The sequence below is a fragment of the Eucyclogobius newberryi genome, unplaced genomic scaffold (assembly GCF_026437365.1).
Source record: "Eucyclogobius newberryi isolate DKJ021-1_F unplaced genomic scaffold, fEucNew1.0.hap1 SCAF_11, whole genome shotgun sequence".
Taxonomy (NCBI): domain Eukaryota; kingdom Metazoa; phylum Chordata; class Actinopteri; order Gobiiformes; family Gobiidae; genus Eucyclogobius; species Eucyclogobius newberryi.
In genome coordinates this window covers 21830606-21852271 of record NW_027315735.1, presented here as the reverse complement: position 1 = coordinate 21852271, position 21666 = coordinate 21830606, and the positions used below count along the sequence as shown (strand labels likewise).

At 39.0% G+C, this 21666-nt stretch overlaps 1 protein-coding gene across 4 annotated transcripts in view; it reads left to right on the top strand.

Moving 5' to 3' along the window:
• gria3b (glutamate receptor, ionotropic, AMPA 3b) overlaps positions 1-18815 on the top strand; it is a 100951-nt gene extending 82136 nt beyond the window's left edge. The window contains exons 11-16 of one of the 4 annotated variants that reach the window (XR_011925924.1): positions 346-719; positions 1523-1721; positions 10029-10276; positions 10983-11097; positions 14834-14948; positions 16170-16414. Coding sequence is in view for 3 of the 4 variants with exons in the window: in XM_072438048.1 (XP_072294149.1) it covers positions 346-719; positions 1523-1721; positions 10029-10276; positions 14834-14948; positions 16170-16415 (1182 nt within the window). In the remaining variant the exon portion in view is untranslated. The other 3 variants (XM_072438048.1, XM_072438055.1, XM_072438063.1) reach the window with 3 other exon arrangements.
• The last annotated feature ends 2851 nt before the right edge of the window (positions 18816-21666 follow it).

The following is a 21666-nucleotide window of genomic DNA, read 5'->3' as shown; positions in this document are numbered from 1 at the left end:
TCAAGCTATAAAACTCAAAAATACTCTTAGCCAGCATCACTACATAGTTCCTTTTACCACTCCGCGATAACATTATGACCACTGACAGTTTAAGTGATTAATAGTTAAGTCAACTAACATAGCTACGTTTCTGAAGTGTGTTGTCCTCTTAAAAAGAAGAATATTACAGCAATTATACCAAATGGTCTATGGATGTGACGCTTTCTTTGCATGTCTTTGCCTGACAAGTATGAGCTTGACAAATGTACAATGTGATAACCCCTGATTTCCCCCTGTCACTGAGCAGGTGTCATGTAACCGGTGCTTCTTCTGTCTAATGCTTGCTGTGCCTGTCCCTGTTTCCAGAGAGCAGATATAGCAGTTGCGCCTCTCACCATTACACTGGTTCGAGAGGAGGTGATAGACTTTTCCAAGCCCTTTATGAGCTTGGGCATCTCCATTATGATAAAGAAGCCGCAAAAGTCCAAGCCGGGAGTGTTCTCTTTCCTGGACCCTCTGGCCTATGAGATCTGGATGTGTATAGTGTTTGCCTATATCGGGGTGAGCGTGGTTCTGTTCTTGGTGAGCCGCTTCAGTCCATACGAGTGGAACCTGGAGGAGCAGGACGAGGCCAAAGACCCTCAGACTCCCCCAGACCCTCCAAACGACTTCGGCATCTTCAACTCACTCTGGTTCTCTCTGGGCGCCTTCATGCAACAAGGCTGTGACATCTCACCAAGGTATAGCAGCCCAAAGTAAAATGTATATGATTGCATTATTACATAGTCACAGTTACCAGAATAATGTGTTGGCAAACTGTTAATAACCCAATGTAATATCGTCAGTATCGGAGACACTGTTCATTATTTGAACTGAATTTGAAATCTTATTATTTGTGTAGTTTGGTTTTAAGTGGTTAGATTATCCACCACAAACCAGAATGTTGGCGGTTCAAACCCAAAGCGCACTGGCACCAAAAGGCATACGATAAATCCAAAAAAGGGTTGCGATATTGACAATAATAATATGTCAATATAAGGCCCAAAGTCACTGTCACTGTCAATCTAATAGAAACATTTTAAAACATGTATTTGAATAGTTGTTTATGTATTGGACAAATGTAAAATGGCTTTTAAAATGACCCACAAAAGGGCAGAAATATCTCAACATAATTATTTTTTTTAATATTTAATTTTATAATGAGCTCTTTTTGCAGCATTTTTTTTTTTTAAATTATAAAAAATATAGTCGACCTCTTCAAAACAACACTCACAATATTACATGTTGATAATACTTTTAAATAGTCTGGTCATCTGCATAAATCCAAGGCTAAATTAAATATTCATGACAATATTTCTTATCAATGGTGTTCAACTGCCAGATTGATCTTTGATTCCTGAATGATATAAAGCCCATTAATGTCATGGGTTGAAAACGTACAATGCTCGTAAGTGTCTCTGTTTTTTATGTTTATAAAAACATGTGGTTAGCAGCAGACGGGCAGCCCTTGTCAATCTGTTCTTACTTATTGTGTGTTTCTCAGGTCTCTGTCTGGTCGTATTGTTGGCGGTGTGTGGTGGTTTTTCACCCTCATCATCATCTCCTCCTACACGGCAAACCTGGCTGCCTTCCTCACAGTGGAGAGGATGGTCTCTCCCATAGAAAGTGCAGAGGATCTGGCCAAGCAGACTGAGATAGCATATGGCACTTTAGACTCAGGGTCTACAAAGGAGTTTTTTAGGGTGAGTATTCGACAACCCACAGTTTCACATACAAGGGGATATATGAATCAGCTTTTGTCCACAAAGGCTATCTGGTTAAAAAGACATGGGATTCAGTGCTATTGTCAAAGGTCAGACAATTGCAGCTCTTGCCAGACACTCCTGGGGTTTAGTGCTCATTAAAAGGTCCAAGGAAGTAACAGAGTTAAACCAGTGACTGTCAAAGCAAATGGAGAGACAGTCTGGCCTTGACAACCCCGGCAGGTGGTCTGCTGCAGCGCAAATTGCCCGAGAAGTTATTGTTAATTCTGATAGAAAAAGTAACAAAAATACACAGAATAAAGTGATGTAACCACAGCCTGAACCATCAAAACTTACAGCTTAACTATGTAGATATAATAATCCACAGGGCTGAACAGTTTAGCCAGGGTCTCTGAAGTCCTTGATAAACTCCTCGCTGCCATAATTCCTCTCTCCACCTTTATCACAACATTATTGACCTGCGGTAGATTGCTCCAAATGAGGGATGTTGACTGAAGAGCCGTTCTTGAACCCTTCTGACATAATTGTGGAATTAATGTGCCAGTATTGCAGTGCGCAACCTTGAAGCGGCCAGGCTGTCAGCAGAAAGTGTGATAACAACGCGGTAGACTCCAGAGGTGATAGAAAAACAGGAGGCTAATCAAAGCACACGCACAGGGCTCAAACTGAGGTCAGCTATGAAATATAATTAGGTAGCTGGCCATAGACTGATGGAACGCGGCCCTGTAGGTCAAGCAGAGCAGGCTGGATGACGATTCAGAAGGAATAAGCAATACAGTGTGTCCCTGGGCATGAGGGCCTGGTAATCAAGTAATAAATTAACAAAAATCCAAACCGAGATAACCCGGGCTAGGCTGAGGCACGTTTCTTTACTGTCATCAACCTTCTGCTGACAATAATAGTCCCATTGCAGGCGTTTGTTGAGCAATAAGTTGTAGAAGAATTAATGAAATAGCACTCTGCGTGTAGACGGCGAGGCTATATGACGCTCTTTTATCTCACTCTCCCTCATTACTCATCAGCAGGAGACAAACAATTCAGATGTTTCACAGCTGCAGCCTGCTGGCACAGAGCGCTATTCATTTGTATTAACCCCTGGGTCGAAAAGCTCACAACAGTGCAATGTAGAATCCAATTCAAGTTGTTTTTAGACAAAGATGATGAGTTAAACATTTATTTTGACATTGCAATAACTTCTCAACTTCGCATGATAAAACACTGATACTTGAAAATGCTTGCTGGTCATTTAAGTGAAAGTACATCCAATATTTGTCAGAGTTTACAAGTGTACTCTGGAGTTATATTGCCTGGATACAGGGAAAGGTTTGAATGGGCATCTAGAAAACTTGTGCCAATATACACTACAAAGACAGCAAGGACAGAAAAGCTTTCATTCTTGCTTCAATTTTGAATAAATTCTATTAAATCACAAAACAATGGGATCAGTTTGCCGGAGCATAAAAATGACTAATATGTAACCGAAATATTAGAATAGTGTTAGGCGATTAAACATTTTCCCTTTAATCCGCGGGGGAAAATATGCTAACCTTGTATTTAATAACATGTTTTGAAGTACAAAGAAACAGTGGAAGCCGTGGGGTAATGTGAAGGTAATAAATCCTGGGAGCTGCGCTCTGTGACACGTGTGACAGCACCACTTAATTCCTCACAGAGAAACACATGCCAGTGCTTTTGGATCACAGATGCTGCAGGTGTATGCACACAACTATACGTCTCTGTCACAGTATGCACTTGATGGGTGCCAATTACTCACTATATGGGCACTATATGGAGGTCCTGGTCCAGTCAAATTTGTCTCTGTAATGAATGTCATGGCTGCATGGTTGTGTCTACAAATAGGAGACGACACCATGAACTGATTTCCCATGTGTTTCATAATTAAAGCGGCACTAGAAGGAAAACACACTGATTAATAGATTTTCAATATTGCAGATGTATTTTGGAGTAAATACAGTCGGGCTTAATGAGAGCCATGTGGCAGGATCCAGCTGCAGATTGGAATTCAGGGCCAATGTTTCAAACAAGACATATGTCATCATCTCTGACTCTGTTCAATTTTTCATGATTTCACCTGGTTTGGTTTACAGCAGTCTGACACGAAGGGCAAAAATAGTACAAGTGTACCAATGTGACTTTTGACAAGTCACTAGGACAACTCTACCATAAGAATTGAAATAGCTTACAAACATGAGCATGTAGGGTGGAAAATGATTCAAAAACAAGAATAGGAAAGGCAACTGAATTCTCAACTCACAGTTTGAATTTTAAACACGTCCATAAGCATTATGCCAAGGCTGGGTGGCCTTCTTTGGGGGCTCAGAGGTTCAAACTTTGGATGATTTTAATCAACAAAACAAGGTGTGGTTGTGTGCATACCTAATAGTGCCTCCTTGTGCAGAGAGAGGGTCACTAGGCCCTGTGTCCATGTGATATTTATGGATTATTAGTACGTCATGTAAGAGCCGACTGTGAAAGCAAGCTTTTTTACCTGATTTGACGTAGGGCAACCTGATCTAATTTTAAAAAGAACCTAGAGAGAGGATCCTAAAATCCGGTACTTTTAAAGATAGATTCTCTTTTTATTTTCTTAAATGTATAAATGTTTTTATGATCTGTGTGCTTTTATAAATGTTTCCCTTTGCCCCAGGTAACCCTTGAAAATGGGTTCATACCTGGCTAAATTAAAGGTTGATTATAATTATCTGAGAGAAGACTGAAATATAAACTGCCTAACTACAAGAATAGACAATACAAGAATCCCATGCATTTCACAACAATTCAAAAGAGTTCAGCTTCAGAGTATAAATGTTTCCCCCTAAATAAAACATTTTGTTGTTTTGTTGTAGATATTCTATTACCCAAAAAATGTAGCTAAATCAAACTGTGATTTTGATTAATTAGCAAAATGTGTGACGTATTGTGCACTCCTTGAAAAAAAAAGTAAACATAGTAAAGTTTAGAAAAAGTTGTTAATACTTCTACAATCTCGTGGGGTGTGGATCCCCCATAAAGCCCTGGTACTGCTCCTACTGATGGGACAGCTGGCCTGGGATCTTAGACGTGCCCAGTGGAAGTCTGCTTGGCTCCAGGCGCCTGGCAGAACAGCCCCCCCCTCCCCTTTGCTCCTGGCTCCTCTTCCCCAGACTACGGCGCCTCTTTTGGGCTCTAGTTCTCTCTGTCTGCGAGCTGTCGGCTGTTTTACCTTGGGAGAACGCGGAAGAGCTGCAGGTTTGAGCCGCTCTTCCTCGGCAGCTGTCACCCACGGTCATGGCCAGCCATGGTCCCTGTCATGGAGCTTTTCATTCAGTCAGGGGAGTGTTTCTGTTTTGGAAGGGTACAAATGTTTTTGTCATAGTGAGATTTTCAAAAGAATAGGCTCAGTAACTTTTTTGTTGTATTCCGAGAGACGCAGCTGGAGTGAACATGTCTGATAAGGCAGATGTGGTTGTTTAATTAAAACGACACCAAGTCACCAAGTATTTTACAATGAAGCGATAGAATTACGCTGATAACAATTCATTATTATTATGCGTAAAATGAAGGTAAAATGTTAGTGCTTTAATTGTCATATATCATATTAGTGACAGTGTTAGAAGAAATACTGTATTTTGTTACTTACTTAGTAAAAATACAGATCGAGGAGCAAAGAAAAAAAAAACTCAAGTAAAAGTAAAAGGATTACAGCAGAGTTTTGAGTTTGAATCCAGTTATTTATAATTTACTGGATGTCCTTCCCCAGTCTCATCTCCATTTCACACTGCACTATCCCGTCAAATAAAGCCTACGGGCAAAAAAAACTAATAACAAATAAATAAACATCTACTTAAGTAAAACGTTACATTACTTACAGTTACAAGTTACAAATTAAAAGTATTTCACACAGATTTTGAGAATTGTTATAGTGTTATCATATAATTACTAGTGTGATCTAGTAAAGAATTGTCCTGATTACTGAAATTCCCTGGACATTTTCACTTATATAAATACCATGAGATAAATCGCTTTTTAGTCTTGAACTCTTTATGGCCCTGTGCAACCTTGTGTGTTTTAATACGAGTGAACAGGAGGTTGCTCTGAAGATTAGAGCATGTTTGTATGAAAGGGAAAGCTGACAAATGTGATGATAGACCAGTCTGGCACAAGCCTAATCTCACAAAAGCAGCACTGTCCTCTGCAGCTAGCGTCAAACTGCAGCGTGCACGCCATTGTGGCACCATATCAAAGACGGCATATTTGTATTCACAGCATGTACCACTTCTATGACAAAGTACAACTCCAAAGCTTCAACTTTCATTCCTGCATACTTGAGATACAGGTACTGTTCCGGTGTACATACAAGATACTGCGAGCTGTGAGGTCCACAAACAAAAACAGGACTGAAATGGAGGAAGTAGAAGGAAATGTAGTAGTGGTGGTGGTGGTGGTGGTGGGCGATTGAAGATGGCATTTAGATTTTGGGGCATTGGAGCGTTATGTCAGGATGTAATGAAAGTGGTCGGCCTGAGTCAGGGAGAGAATAGGAAATAAGCGGCAGCACGAAGGACAGTGGGCAAAGGTTGTGCACAATTGATGATAATTTAAGGATTTTAAGGCAGACATGGTCATTTGGGGTGACTTTTGTTTACATTGGTATTTAATAGGACATAATCAAGACGGTTACAAATTTGGTAGAAAAACACGACATAACTTCTGTAAAACATACTACTTATGAAAGCAAATGATTAGAATCTAGTGTACAGTGAGTCAGTGTTTTTTAATTGAGAACTATTTATTTCTAAATACACACACAATAGATACTTTTTATTTTTATTTACTTACTTTTGTACTTTCTTTTCTTTTCTTTTTTGTAGATTTTGTTGCCCGTAGGCTTTATTAGACAGGAGAGGACAGGGTGAAATCGGGGATGAGAGAGAGGGGAAGACACACAGTAAATGGTCGGAGTCGCGATTCAAACTCACGACACTGCGACCTGGCATGTGTGTGCGCCCCAACTACTCCACCACCGGGCAGCACACACTTATGTACTTTCTATTTCACTACAATTTTAACTGGGCTAAAAAGTAAAAAGCATGTTTTCTGTATGGTTTGAGGAGGGGTTTATTCACACGTTCATGGAGACATCCTGATGAAAAAATTGTAATTAAAGACACTATTTTGAGCAGACAAAAGATTATGTACATTCTAATTTTTACTATTTGTACTTTCAATTGATTATCCATGTGATACTTTTACTGGAGTATGTCCTTGCTCTTGTACTTGAGTACTTCCTCCACCACTGTAACGAATATTCTGTGATATAAATTGAAAGCTGTTCTGTCTGCTGTTTAAACCAGAGGATAAAAGCAGATCAATACTGTAACTTGCTGTGCTGTAAAGAATGATGAGGGAGTGCACAGGGGAGAGTTTGATCAATTATTCATGCGAGCCCATCCATTTGATTCTTGTGGACGTTTAAAAACAGCTAAAACCCCAAAACAGTGGTTGGCTGCAGTAAGCGCACCGTGCAAACAATCATGCTAAATCAAGTAGAGTCTGTGGTATGACCTTTAATGAGTTACATTTATCAGTATGTGGGTTGAACATTTGAGTCAGTCAATTATGTTTTACAATAGAAATGGAAGACAGATTATGCCAATACAGACTGCCTTTTTGTCCTTTTGTTTAAGAGACAATTCATTCTGCTATATGATTTTTTTTTATAATACATCCTTGAATATTTTCCGTCCATATAGTCATTTTTACCGCCCCTTTAATTGTCTGGTGGCTCATTCCCGCACAGTGTGATCTGCATACAGAGCCATTATATGGTGTGTAAGAGTGTGTAAAGCTGTATTTATGGCAGTATATAATTGCTAGACGAATTGTCTTGTTCATTGATGATGGACTTTTTGTAGTCATTATACTTTAATTGAATTTTAAATGACCACCATGGAGTGAAATGTGAATAATTACATTCAGGGGAGGTGAACACCAGCTCCCAGTGTCTTACAATGTGCTGTCTTTGTGTTTCTCTGCACATTCGGGAGCAGTCAGTGAACAGATATGCAGTCCCTTGTGGGACTTTGTCTTTGCTGCGGCGTTTTAGTGATAGATAATTTTGAAAAGTGTTGATATACAGCTCTCGGTGTAAAGGACGACTTGAAAAAGCAGTTGACCTTCACATTTCAGGCTTTGTGTTGATTTGTAGCTTGAAAATGTGCAATTTAATTTACCATTGGTGCAATGTTTACAGTCAAAGATCCAAAAATGTTCAAAGATTAAATCGTTCAATAGGGAGCAGTTTCATTTCATACAGCAAGAGGAAGGGAGCATTAGCTGATACAGTTTATCTATTTAGGGGGCGATTGGAAGGAATTTTGTCCTGAGTGAACCGTTCCACTGAAGATTATGCTTATCAGAAATGTTTAGTGTGAATGTATAATTACTATTTTACTTTTGTTTCTGTGTGTGTGAAATGTTAACTTGTTTTTTATCGTTTTTATAAAAGGTTTTGTACCATCGCTAGATAGCCTCAAAGGAATCATGAAACAATCAATGAACAAAAGACGTTGTGTTGCGATGAGTTTGAACTTTACCTGAGAGAAGAGTTAGATTTGAGTTCATGGTTTATATCGTTTTCTGCTTATATATTCAGGTCTTTTGCCGAGAAGCATGAATTCAAGTATAGTCCGCTCTGATGTTAGACGTCGAACAATTGGGAGCAAAAAATCTCATCTACAGCCCTGACCGCACCCTTCATTTGTGCACATGCAGCCAAACGGAACGGCGAATGTCACGACTTCAATTCCTATAAGCAGAGCACATTCATCACACAGACTTTTAATTTGTGTTATGTTCGCGTCTCGTCCAATCAGAGGCCAGCGCTTGATTCAACGTGACACGAGTGCGCAAACAAATCATATATGATTACATGAAGCTACTCCAGTGATCTGTCAAGTCAAGGTTAATGCACTGGTTTATTAATATAGATCATTTGCATTGATTAAATATGCTTGTGTCTATGAGGCATTGCTCCCACTAACAACACTGACATTTTATCAAGAAAAAATATACAATTTCAACTTAAACAGCCATCTTAGTTTGTCAACTTCGTGATGAGGTTAGGACCCCTTTACTTGCCTGCCTCTTGGCATTTCTGCAATATCAATCTGCCACAACTACTCAGGCTAATGTGTTGTTTATGGCAATGTCTTATTTTGGGAAGCTCTAGAAATTTCAATAAACTTACTGCAAATCAAAAATGCTGGGATGTTATGACAATGCAAAACACTGTGTGAAGCAAAATGGTGACATGTCCTTGGTTGTTTATTTATAGGTATTTTATTTGCCCAGACAGTTGAAAGCAGCTTCTATGCTAATTTTGGCAACTTTTGGTAAAATTGAGGTCATTTATTCTGACCTGTTATTTGTGGTTTTCTTTTTTTTTTCAAATAGAACACAGAAATTGCCTTTATATTTTCTGATGACTTGTACCAATTTTTACCATTTCCAATCTTCTTTGTAAACCTTCAACCATTTCTATTCATCATTGAACTGGGTCTTACTTACAATACACGTTGCCACATCATGGTAACCAGTTTTGTCACATTTCGCAGCCTGTTTACACCTCTTGCATTATCATTCTGTATTATATTTAGCGACGACAGATGTGAGGATAAATGGCTGTAATAGGTTAAATCATATTAGGACAATAAACTACAGCCTAAAAGCACTAAGTGAGAAAGTGATTCAAGCTTCTTGGTTTTCTTCACGCACAATTCTTCATTAGATCCAAGTTAGTGTGGCAAGGTCTAATTACTGAAATCATTTGTACATAATCAACTCTACAAATCAGCTGAATTGCTGGGAAAGACATGGAGATGTTTGAGTCTTAGTACTTGTTGTACTGTAATCTCGTAAAACCTTACAATTAAATGAGAGAAGCAAATTCATTTTAGGGAAAAAAATCAGAAAAGGAATAACTGATGTTGCTGTTTAAGTCATTGTATACAGTATTCAGACAAAAAAGTCAAACAAAGCTATTCTTCAAATAACTGGATTCTTGTACATAATGATCATGCCAAAACTCCCCAAGTACCTTTGTTCATTTTTCCAGTTTTTTCTCGGAGTATTTATAGATATCAGATTTTTTTCCAATGATGTCTATGAGTACTTCATTGAAGCATTTTAATGAGGTGATCCCTGTGAACAAAAATCCAGCTTGTGTTTTTAACATTATGTGACCACGTTTTCTAAAGAGTCTTCTTCTTGTCTTCTCTCAAACAGCGATCCAAAATAGCAGTGTATGAGAAGATGTGGTCTTACATGAAATCCGCTGAGCCCTCAGTGTTTGTTAAGACCACTCCGGATGGTGTTGCCCGAGTGCGAAAGTCAAAGGGCAAGTTCGCCTTCCTCCTGGAGTCCACCATGAACGAGTACATCGAGCAGAGGAAGCCCTGTGACACCATGAAAGTGGGCGGGAACCTCGATTCCAAAGGCTACGGCATCGCCACGCCCAAAGGCTCCGCATTAAGGTGGGTGGAATAATATAACAATATCCTCCATGTTGTTATAGTATTCCACCTACCCTGATGTCCCCTGTCATTACCTTCTCCTCTTGTTTTGTTGTGGACATCGAGGTAACGGTAGTATGTCTCACACTGCACTTGGATGATGACATGTTTTCTACAGATGAAATATATATTTTACACATGAGAAATGCTAAATGCTAATCTAAGCGTGCTGTCAACATAATAAGGATAAAGCTAACCGAGCATTTCATATTTCTGTCTTTTACTGTTCCTCTTCTCTCTCCTTGGATCTCTCCCTGTGTCCTGTGTGCTGTCCTACCTGTCTGTTGTGTTGTCACTTTTAATTTAACAGTTCAATGGTTTTTCAATTTAGCCTCTAAAAGCCGCGCTGTCACTTGTGACGAATGTTAATTGCATGATGTTTGTTGTTGTTACTTTCTTCTCAATGACAATGTCCCCATCCCGCACACTTCAGTTCTAAACAACGTGACCCTTCATGCCACCTTTTCCAAGATTTGACACAGTCTTTTACCTTATAATCTCTCATGAAATTCTCAAACAATTTGTCCTCTCCTAGACATTTAATGACCAGCCTAAGCCCCTTAACAATGACAGTGGTAGTCTATTCTACCATTAGCATTAATTATGGTGCTTACTTTGCATTAGGACCTGTTGCATTTTCTTACAAGTTATGTTTTATCGTTTCAAGAAATGCTGTTAACCTGGCAGTTTTAAAACTGAATGAGCAAGGCCTCTTGGACAAATTGAAAAACAAATGGTGGTACGACAAGGGAGAGTGCGGCAGCGGGGGAGGTGACTCCAAGGTCAGCCTCGATGTCACCACAATCGGGTACCATAGTGTAGAGTAATCAGCGAGGCTGTTGCATATGTTCAAATAAAACTAAACAAACAAATGAAACTAATCCAGAACACTTAAATGTGTAATTGAACAGTGTAACCATTTCACAGTTTAGATCAAACTAATGAGCTTTTGTCAAATCAAAGAGAACTCTATTGCAATGATCAACATGTCAAAACAACAATAATAATGATAATGCCATCTTGCAATGGTGATTTTTACTCTACTTGAGCAAATGATATAAAACAATATTACAAATAGTTTTACAAAATAACTCCAATATTAAGTATTTGGTTATTTAAACTTGACATTCTTAAGCTTCTATCTTTTTTTAAATTTAAACTAAACTAAACTTAATGTTACTTAATAAGCCTTGTCCATCCCTTAGCTACATCATCTGTGACTCATAGATTTCTCTGGTGTCAATGAACCTACAGTGTACTCCTGCACACACTTACTATACCCCCATGAATTCGAATATCTTGTTCCAGGAGGTCATAACCTGCTGTCTTGGTCCTATTAATGTAAACTTGGCAAATCCTCTCCAAAATCGAAAGATTGACTTTGCAGTAATTGATTGTGCAGCTGCTTCCCATCCTTGACATTGGCCCGGACCCCAAGAGCTCTAAAGTCAATATGATAAAGTGTACTTAATGGTCAAATGCCTCTGAACGGTTGCTCAGCTGAGGCCGAATGGAGGAGACAGAGGAACCGTGCGTCTATAGAGAACATTATGTTAATAGTGAGCGCTCTAATTAATAACCTGTCATTTTTATCCGCTTCTCTGATAAGCCACTTGTGCCGCCTACTCCGTATCTGTCCAGTTATTATGAAACAGCAGTGACCCCGCTCTGACCTCTCTGACCATCAGATTTCTCCTTCCTCTGTGGTCAAATGATGAATGATTGCTTTACAATGGAGGCTAATGGAGTAAAGCCCAGCTCAGCCATGACAACTATAGCACCATTAGAGGCCAAGAGGCTATGTGCCGTTTCTGCTAAATTACACATAGGCCCAGTATTATGGCCTGAACAACACAGGGCCAGCTGCATGATTAATGAAACTGTCATTACATGTGGTGATTTAGGGCAGGTAATTGGAGGGGCAAACTGCAAGGACCAGTGGCCTGCACATGGAGTCATTGCACTCTAAAAGTCATTTATAAAGAAAGGGTGTGAATCATCAGTGAAGAATGGAGATAAAAGTGAGACGTTAAGCCACCATTTTTTAATATGTACCATGTCACAGTACAGTGTGAACATCCAAGACTGTAAAAGGAAGACCAAAACAAAACAGGTAAAAGAGGCAGGACCAGCTTGGCGATATTGGGATAAAGATTGGATGGTGATCTCTTCAATGTGACAATCTGTTATTTTGATCATATTGTCAGGATATCAAAAATTTTATTTAAAGCTGGGGTACACAACTTTTTTTTACTAATAAATTGTTAATTCTCTTTCCACCCAGAAACCGTTTTGTAAAAGCAGAACTTAATCCGACCTCCACAAGCTGTTTTATTCAAATTATTACACATTTTATCTTTGAAATTTTCTAAGAGAGAGCCATGTGAGTCAGTATATGTGAAGCTTTGGACACTTTGGGGTGAAAGGAATATAACCCTGCCTCCCTTTGGTGTCTTAAAAAGCTGATCTAAAGCTGTGCTAGTGGCAAAAATAAATAAATACTGATACACGTCGATGCTAGTGATGTGCCAAAGAGCTATAAACAAGTTGGAAATGTTTAAACACCTATTTTTATATTTCACTTTTTCAAAATCAGACACGCATAAAACACAGACACATTTCCCCATTTAACCCGAGCCACAGCTGAATTCAACCAATCCCAGTGAAGTGTGATAACATTGAAATTGTGGTCTCTAAGAACACATGTTTTGACACTTCTGTTTCACATCACAGTAGTTAAAGATGGTATGGACGATTTTTTTCAGCATTTTTTTTTATCATATTTCCTCGTGGCGTGGATAAATCATTAGTCCTGCCACGTATCAATCATAAACGCACCTACCGCTCACCTGCAGCCGCGTCAGGCTCGTCCCCACGTTTCCGCGTGCCTAAGCGCATGGATCTATCATAATATAGTTCCCTCAGTGTACGGGGCAAAATGAAGATGGAGAAAGACTGTTCGAGCTGACGCAGAAGTGGACAGAAATCTACGGGAGACGAGCGATGCGATGCGCACGTGTGTTTTGTATCGGTCCGCACGGGGGAGTGCGCATGCGCACTTCCGCCTGCGTTCTCAAATCGCCGAAAAATCGTCCATACCGCCTTTAAGATATCGTGCTATAGAAAAGACAAATATTTCAAGGATACGTGTGCTTTCCATTGAGCCATACTGATCCCCTTGGAAGACTTAATGAAAGATAACTACTGTTGACACTGCATTAATTATGATTGATTTTTATTACATACCTGGCACATTAGCAATACTACTGTTGCCATGAGCTGTTAAGCTGGTTCTGAAAGCATACACAGCTTGTATGGAACATCTGTCACGTGTTCTAACGTTCATCTTTTATTACGTAGTACCTTCTGTCTTTGTATCCCACCTTGTTCCTGCTCCCAGTATATGATGGGATCCCACCAGCTCAGGTGATGTGGAGGAAAAGAGGCCTGGAGCGCTCAGGATTTGTCACGCTCTGCTTACATCTGCGACACGCTCATGGCAGCACTTTCATTCACACTTATACCGCCGCCGCTCCTTCTCTGGCCCCGGGCAGAAAACACGGAGCTGTTTTAGATTGAGTTTCAGACATAGAGCATGTTACGTGGTAATTGCATTGTTAATCAATGTCTCTGTGAGCCGAGACAATGGTTGGAGCTTCACACTTGGGTTCTCCGGATTGACTATGAGAGATATACAGAGATATACAGTGGTGTAATCTTCACCAAGAGCATTATGCATCGCTCAGATCCCTCCAGGGGTTTTGTTTCCGGAGAGTAGCCAGGTCACTCATTTATCGACATGCTGTTTTCTTTTACTGCAAATCTGCTCTTCCATTTCAGCAGGAATATAGACCAAGAGCCAGTCTTTCCAAAGCGCATCAAACCAATACGTTGAGGCCATTTTAAATCTCTGCCATTATAAAGTTTGTCTTTAAGCTATTCACAGTTTTCTTTACTGACTCTGACAAATCAAAAGAACAAATAAACAAGACAATAAGACAAAAGCGTCCGGCATAAACAAAAACAGATGAGTAAAGTGTAGGCTTATTTGTTTTAATTATTCTTATTTATTAATTCATTGCTCATTTCCTGTAGTCCTGAGAGAGATATAGAACTGCTTTTCAAAATAATCCCTCAATTTCATTATTTGGTGAGACAAAGCTCACGTTTGACTAAACCGTGCAAATGCTGTTCAAAACATTTTCCATAATTCATTTCCGTCACTCAAATCCAATGTGCCTTTTTGATGTTCATGGACCTGCAGATATGGTACCTGCACGTCGCCATGCAAACAGCGTCTGCCGATTACTCAAAGCGATATGGGTAGGTCCTGGCTTTTAGAATAGGGCTTTTTCCAGGTAAAAAATGGGGTTAGCAATTTGCCTGTTCTCTCTTGTTATGTTGACGCCAGCCAGGAACCCTGCTTTATCGCTTTTGTTAAGTATGTTAGTAGTTTAAACAGTTGAATAACATAAAATAACATAATATAATGTTATTTATGTTATTTCCCACGTGAAGAACTCCTGTAAACCTTGCAGTATTGAAACTCAGTGAACAAGGCATCTTAGACAAGCTGAAAAACAAATGGTGGTACGATAAGGGTGAATGTGGAACCAAGGACTCGGGAAGTAAGGTCAGTCGCTGCAGGTCTTTTGATTCCAAATTGCATTACTATTCATGAGCAAAACAAGACTTCAATTACATCTGTAGTTTACATTTTGTTTACACATGTTCTTTTTTCCCCTTTTTGTTTTTTCCTTTTTTTTACATGCCACAAACTGTAACCAGTAAAATGTGGCTTTGATGCAAGGCTCCATTTCCCCAAAATACTAAATTATTCCACTTTTTTACAGTAGAGAAAAGTCATTCTTGTGTAATGTTAATGCCCTGGGGAATTTACTAGCATGCCTTAAAGTTAAAATTGAATCACAGCAGTTGTTGATAAATGTTTTTTTTTTGTCTCATTTTCACTCTTTGGCATTCATGATTCTTTGGAACCATTATGCTGCTGTTCCTATTTACCAAACTGTTAATGAAAATTTGATTTATTTGCGTTGTTACTAGTTTGCATATTCGAAAGCGTCTATTTGATTCCATCGGCTTCCCGTGGTGTGACGAACAGTCAGGACACCCATCTTTGGCGTAATGTGTTACTCAAATTCAACTCGTTTGTGTAACAGGAGAAAGAGAAAGCGCCCCAGGGTGCTTTCTGAATCTTGTGGTTGCTCGGAAGTGTCGTAACTGCATTTTCACACTAGACGAAGTGAAGGAATTTAATAAACCAATAGTTTAACCCTTTGAGAGATAACCACAAAAGGAAACAATAGCCGTTAGCATTTACACTCATAGGGTTAAAAAGTGCAAATAGTAAAACTCTAATGAACAAATTTTTAATGAATAGGTTTGGTAGGTAAGCAGCAGCAAAATGGTCAGACCTTTTTGACTTTGATTATCATATTTTCATTATTGTAGTATAGATTTGACTGTACTGTATGACAATGTTGTAAGAGTTATACGTACATGTCGCTATGAAGAAAAGAGTAGGGCCTTTTTAGGGGGTCGACCTATGCGATACTGACCAGCTTCCTAACATGGTCAAGACATGAGCATTTAAAAAGCAGAATAGAACACATATCTACATTCACCTAAGCTAAAGACACTTAAAAGTACTGCTAAGTTACATGGGTATTTTAGCATACAGTAGCTCTTGTAGTGTTAGAAATATGCAGACTTACTCTATCACTAATAGCATTAAAAGTTGTCAGGTTGAAGTTGTAAGGACAGCCAGTTTATATCATGCTGTTGTCCTCTTTCCACTGCAAAACTCTAAATATTGGTCTTCACTTGCCCCCAGGACAAGACAAGTGCTCTGAGCCTAAGCAATGTGGCAGGGGTCTTCTATATTCTGGTCGGAGGGCTGGGGCTTGCCATGATGGTAGCCCTTATAGAGTTCTGTTATAAGTCACGACAAGAAACCAAAAGGCTCAAACTGGCCAAGAACGCACAGAACTTTAAGCCGACTCCCCCGACCAACACCCAGAACTTTGCCACATACAGAGAAGGCTACAACGTCTACGGAACCGAGAGTGTTAAGATATAGAGGTATGTGTTTATGGTCCCCAAGCTCAGCGCTCCATCAATCATTTAAGTCTCTCTTTTGTACAGTGCAGATTGAATAATTCATGTGTTGTACAGGGGCTGTTTGTTAAGTCGTTTATGGTTGTCATGTTACAAAACAAAGCTCAAGTGCAACTAGGCACAACAATCTGGCAAAATGTATGAATATTTTAGAACTACAATTTAGCCAAGGTGTAGTTCTTAAGTCGAGGACTTGGGCTATTTTTTTAGTTTTTAAAGCTGCATTATATTTTCTATGTACAAGTTATATATTTTTAATGGACGAGAATGTGTATTCTTCATAGTAGAATTAAAGATGATAGATTTCTATGAACAACACAAATATACATCAGTGCCTTTTTCTTTTTTCTACTGTGCAGTTGTGGGGTATTTTGTGTTTATTTATATTTCAAATTAATTTGCTAATGGACAGAAATATTAAGGATATGCACGTCTCCATCCACTGCTGCAGTGTAAAAAGGAGTAAACAATGTTTTATAAATTGTGTTTGCTGGTTTGTCTGTGTCCTTGTAGGCCGTTTTAAACCCAGTGTTTTCTTTATCTGCACAATTGTTGAAATAAATTAGGTTTGAGTGCCCGCAGCAGCAAAATAAATCTAAAAGCAATCACCAGCAAAAAGTGTTAAGCCTTTTTGTTGGTCAGTTCTTTTGATATCAAAATATAACATGGGGCTGTTTCAGGACATGTGAACTGGATCAAATACTAAATATAAAAATATGATTATATGAACTTTATACAAATCCATGATTAGACTCATACATTCAAATTATTGTTTTAAAGGTTTTTTCCCATTATGAAAATCAGAACATGCTCAGATCTGGGCTGGGCCTTGTCTAAACTGCTTCTCTGTGTTTGTCCACAGTTTGAGGAAACATTTCCATTGTCCCTTACTACTGTGATTTACCATGTACTGTACAAAGGACAGATCAGCGGGGATTGAGCAGCAGGCTCTGAATCCTCTTGCTCGGACAACAGCACGATAATCTGCAGTGATGACACGACAGACAGGTCAAGGGAAGAGCCTTTTCTCCTCAGTGCCTTATGGAACTCTGAGTCCAATCAATGCAACTCATACACAACTCAAATTGCTTTTTTGCTTGAAAAAAAACACAAAGTAACCAGAAGAAAGGAGCAGTGATTTAAAAGAGTCCTACATTGACTGACAGAATGAACTAAAGCCATCATTTGCAATCCTAAGCACACTTTGAAGTGCCATAGAAGACAAATAATATATATGTGGAATCAATTTGTTGTTATCATTATGATCTGATATTCTTCATCCTTCTGCTGCCAGATTTTCTCTGGTTCTATGTCTTTCTGTACGTTTATTAGATCTACTGCAGTGCAATGTATAACACTGGGTATTATAACGCTAGCTTTTATACTGTTATGAGTCACTTTTAGTGACTGTGTTCCACTTTTAAGAAGCAGGCCTGCAGAGGGAAACGTCCAAACTATGTTTGTATTAAAATGGTGCTGCTGCTGTCTTCAGAACAAAGATGAGGATCGCCACACAGAGCAGGACACGAGTCGTACTTCCAATACTGCCAGAAGAGAGTCTGTGTGACACCAGGGTCTTTGCGCTTGACTTTGATCTGTTTGTGATTTCCAGTTTGTAAAATAAGAAGGGACAAAGTTAAGCTACACCCTAAAGTCAATAGTCTTCTGTATGAAAGCAAACCTGACTAAGGTAACTTAATTGTACATGAACTAAAGCCCATTTAAGGACAGTAATGCTCAGAATCTCCAGTATTATGGACACCTTACTATTTTCTTCAATAACTGCACATTTAAAGTCAACTGTGGTTTACTTTTCATTTCACATTCTTTATGAAGCATTACAGTGTTTGGTGACTTCACTTAGTAATTAAAAAAAATAAACAAATATAATATATCAAGAAACAGGGAGAGTCCTGAAGCTTAGCACATTTCCATATTGCTGTAATGTTTTCTTTCCAAAAGACTGTGATTTCATAGGATTTAGAAAGATGATTATAATAACCTATGAACAAATAGTTTTCTATTCAATGATAATGTGAAGCAAAAGAGCTGAAACTGTACATTTACAATTATATGAAAATTATCTATTCTTTTCTTTTATTGAGAAAGTGCATGTGAAACAGTGATGCTTGACAAGCTTTTTACTCTCAGCTGACCTTAGGTTAAAGCTAGTATCAGGCCAGGCATTTCTTTTGTAAATCCCCTCTTTTTGTAAGTCTCACCTCTGTGAAGAATCAGACTCACCAGGTGTAAAGTAGTGAGTGAAAAGAGCCAGATGCATGCATTATTGCTGAGCCTCATTAGTGAGGTATTGTACAGACAAATTTTACTATATTTTGTAAATAAATTGTACAGAAAGAGATTTGTGAGTGTTCATTTACTGCTGCCAATACTTCTTTTAGGCAATGGCACATAAAGTTTATAATTGGATGGCCAAAAAGAGAATGTTTAAAAATACTATTTAGTTCTTTCAACACAAAGAGTAAGGGTGTTTCCTGCCAACTGCTATTTAGGTGAAACGTGGCTAAAACAATTAAGTGTAATTTATCTTTGGGTCTGAAAATGATCTCGAATGTAAACATGACATTTATCCAAGAGTTCTAGCTCAACCATGACCACTCGTCTGCATGTTTGGGGACACATGGATCCATTATAATGTCAATGGGTTAACCTCAATGTAAACAGAGGGTATCAGTAACCAGACCTTGTGGACAGATGCACACAGGATTGGGTTTGTGTGGAGTCCATATTGAGCTGTTCTCTGTGGTGGAAGCGTGCGTTTTTGGATCAATATGACGCCATCTGCCTGACTCGCTCTGTGCTTCCTCTGACTGAAGACTGCATTGACAACTTCATCCTCCTTCTGATCTCTCCCTCTCTCTCTTCTCCTATAATGCCTTGTGAGTTGTGACACGATCAATAAAACATTATTATAACCACAATATGCTTACCAAGCACATTGCACAGGGCAAAACCGCAGTGTTTTCATGGATTCAGAACAGGATTAGCTCAATTTGCACGGACAGTGTAAATATTGAGCAAATCAAATTCCCAATAGGGGCCAGGCCAGACATTCCCGTCATTATATTGGTTGCAGGGTCTGCTTTGTGTGGCAAAAATGAATTCCTTCCAGGGTCTTCAGCTCCACCACAGCCCAAATAACAAATCCAACAAACATGGCAGAAGACCAATGTTTTCTCCCCCTCCCATTCATTTTTTAGATGCGGCCACTATGATTTGGGATTCATAATGCAGCACCAGACTGGCAGCAAAAAAACACAAAAACAATACAACACAGGTCCAAAAAACAACCTCAATTTTTTGACAATGCATGAAACGTTGGCTTTTTGTTCTTCCTTTGCGCCGCTGCCTAAGGAGGAGGGCAGTGTTGTGTGCGACTGGTGCACTGCAGTAGATTGGAATAACTGAATGTTATTTTCAATGTGGCTTTGTCATTAAAAACAACCATGGACAAGTGTGACGTCTCATGGAGCACAAAGAGAGACCGACTACTAATACAATCTGTTCCCGACCATTTAGCCGTAAAGTGCATATGACAGGTTAGACGACACAATTCACGAAAAGGATTATATTGAAGATTTAACTGATTTTTCCAAGTTTGAAAGTTGTGGTGACGTTTCTACAACTAATTCTACAACTGTTAGCTAGCAACCATAGTGTAAACAAGGTCCAAACGCCATAAAATGTGTACAGTGTGTGACAAATAATAATAACCGACGACACATTTATTTAGTTAAATTATTGTTGTCAATTGACTGTAAATTGTCCCGCATTTGTATGTAATGTCCCTTTTTGATGACATAGACAGAGGGATTATGAACTAAGCTCTACTTCTTGTAACTTTCAACTTTTATTTTTCAACTTTTCTTCAGAAACTGCCACTTGACTGATGAAAAACTATGAAAAATATTTACCACTAGTTCTACCCCATCAATAATTAGAAAAATACGAGACCCTGTCATATGCTAACAGTACCAAAACGTAAGCTATTGATCTTGACAGTAAACCAAAAATCTAATTGCATTGGTCAAAGTATTTAGCATACCTAATTATCCCAATCTGTAAAAATCTAACCTACCATTACCTTTTTGACAAGGTAAAAAAGCCAACAAAACTCAATCACATCCAGACATATAAAAAGCCTCAAGTCTTTTACAATATTTCAGCAGTTTGCATCAAATTCTTACTGCATAACAAGACATCTACTGGTGCCAGTCTGCTGCGTATGTGTGAAATGGAGTATTAAAAAAAAAAGAACATCTCAAACTCAAACACAGAGGGAGGACGTGTCATAGAGGGTGCTTTGATTACCACAGACAAAAAGACTTTGTGGTTGAGTGGCTCCATCACTTTGCACTGTGCCGCTGCAGTCTTTACCCATCTCTCTCCCAGGACACAATGAATAAATCAGATTGCGACTCACTCGTTCCATTTGGCTGTGCTCCCCCTTACTTTACTTACTCCTTTGTTATCTCCAATTGCACCTGCACTTGACATTTAAGTCTCTCTTGACAACCATCAGACTTCCAAACATTTGCTCTCCCCCCTGCTAAGGATAAAGAGTTAGAAAAGTTCAAGTGTATGTAGTATTCCATCAGCCTCGTACTGATATAAACTTCTATCACATTCATTTTAATAGCGCAGCCAAACAAAAACATTTTTTACACATGTGGACAGCGTAGTAAAACTTTTATTATTTACTGTACCTGCACTTGTTTGGCAGCAATTAATATGAGTAAAAACCTATAACTTCTAGCTCCTTTTACCAAAGTTCACAAATGCATCAGAATCAGAAAACATTTATGCCATTGTCAGTGAACAAAATTCACAAAGTAGGAACTTGCTTCGGCGCAACATCAAACAATGAATAAGTAATAAGTAAAATGTGTGTAAGAATAAAATAGGCTTGGATATAAAATGTATACAGTAATATCAGAACAACTAGTGCAAGTATGAAGTTTATGTTATTAAAGTGACACCGGTTATAAAGTGTTCCTGAGTCCAACGGCAGAGGAAAATAAACTGTTCTTGTGACGGGAGGTTCTGGTCTAGATGGACCGTAGCCTCCAGCCTGAGGGGAGTGGCCTCCTGCCTGAGGGGAGTGGCTCAAATAGTCCGTGTCCAGGGTGAGAAGGGTCGGCTGTGATCTGACCTGCCCGTCCCAGAGCCCTGAGACGTACAGGTCCTGCAGA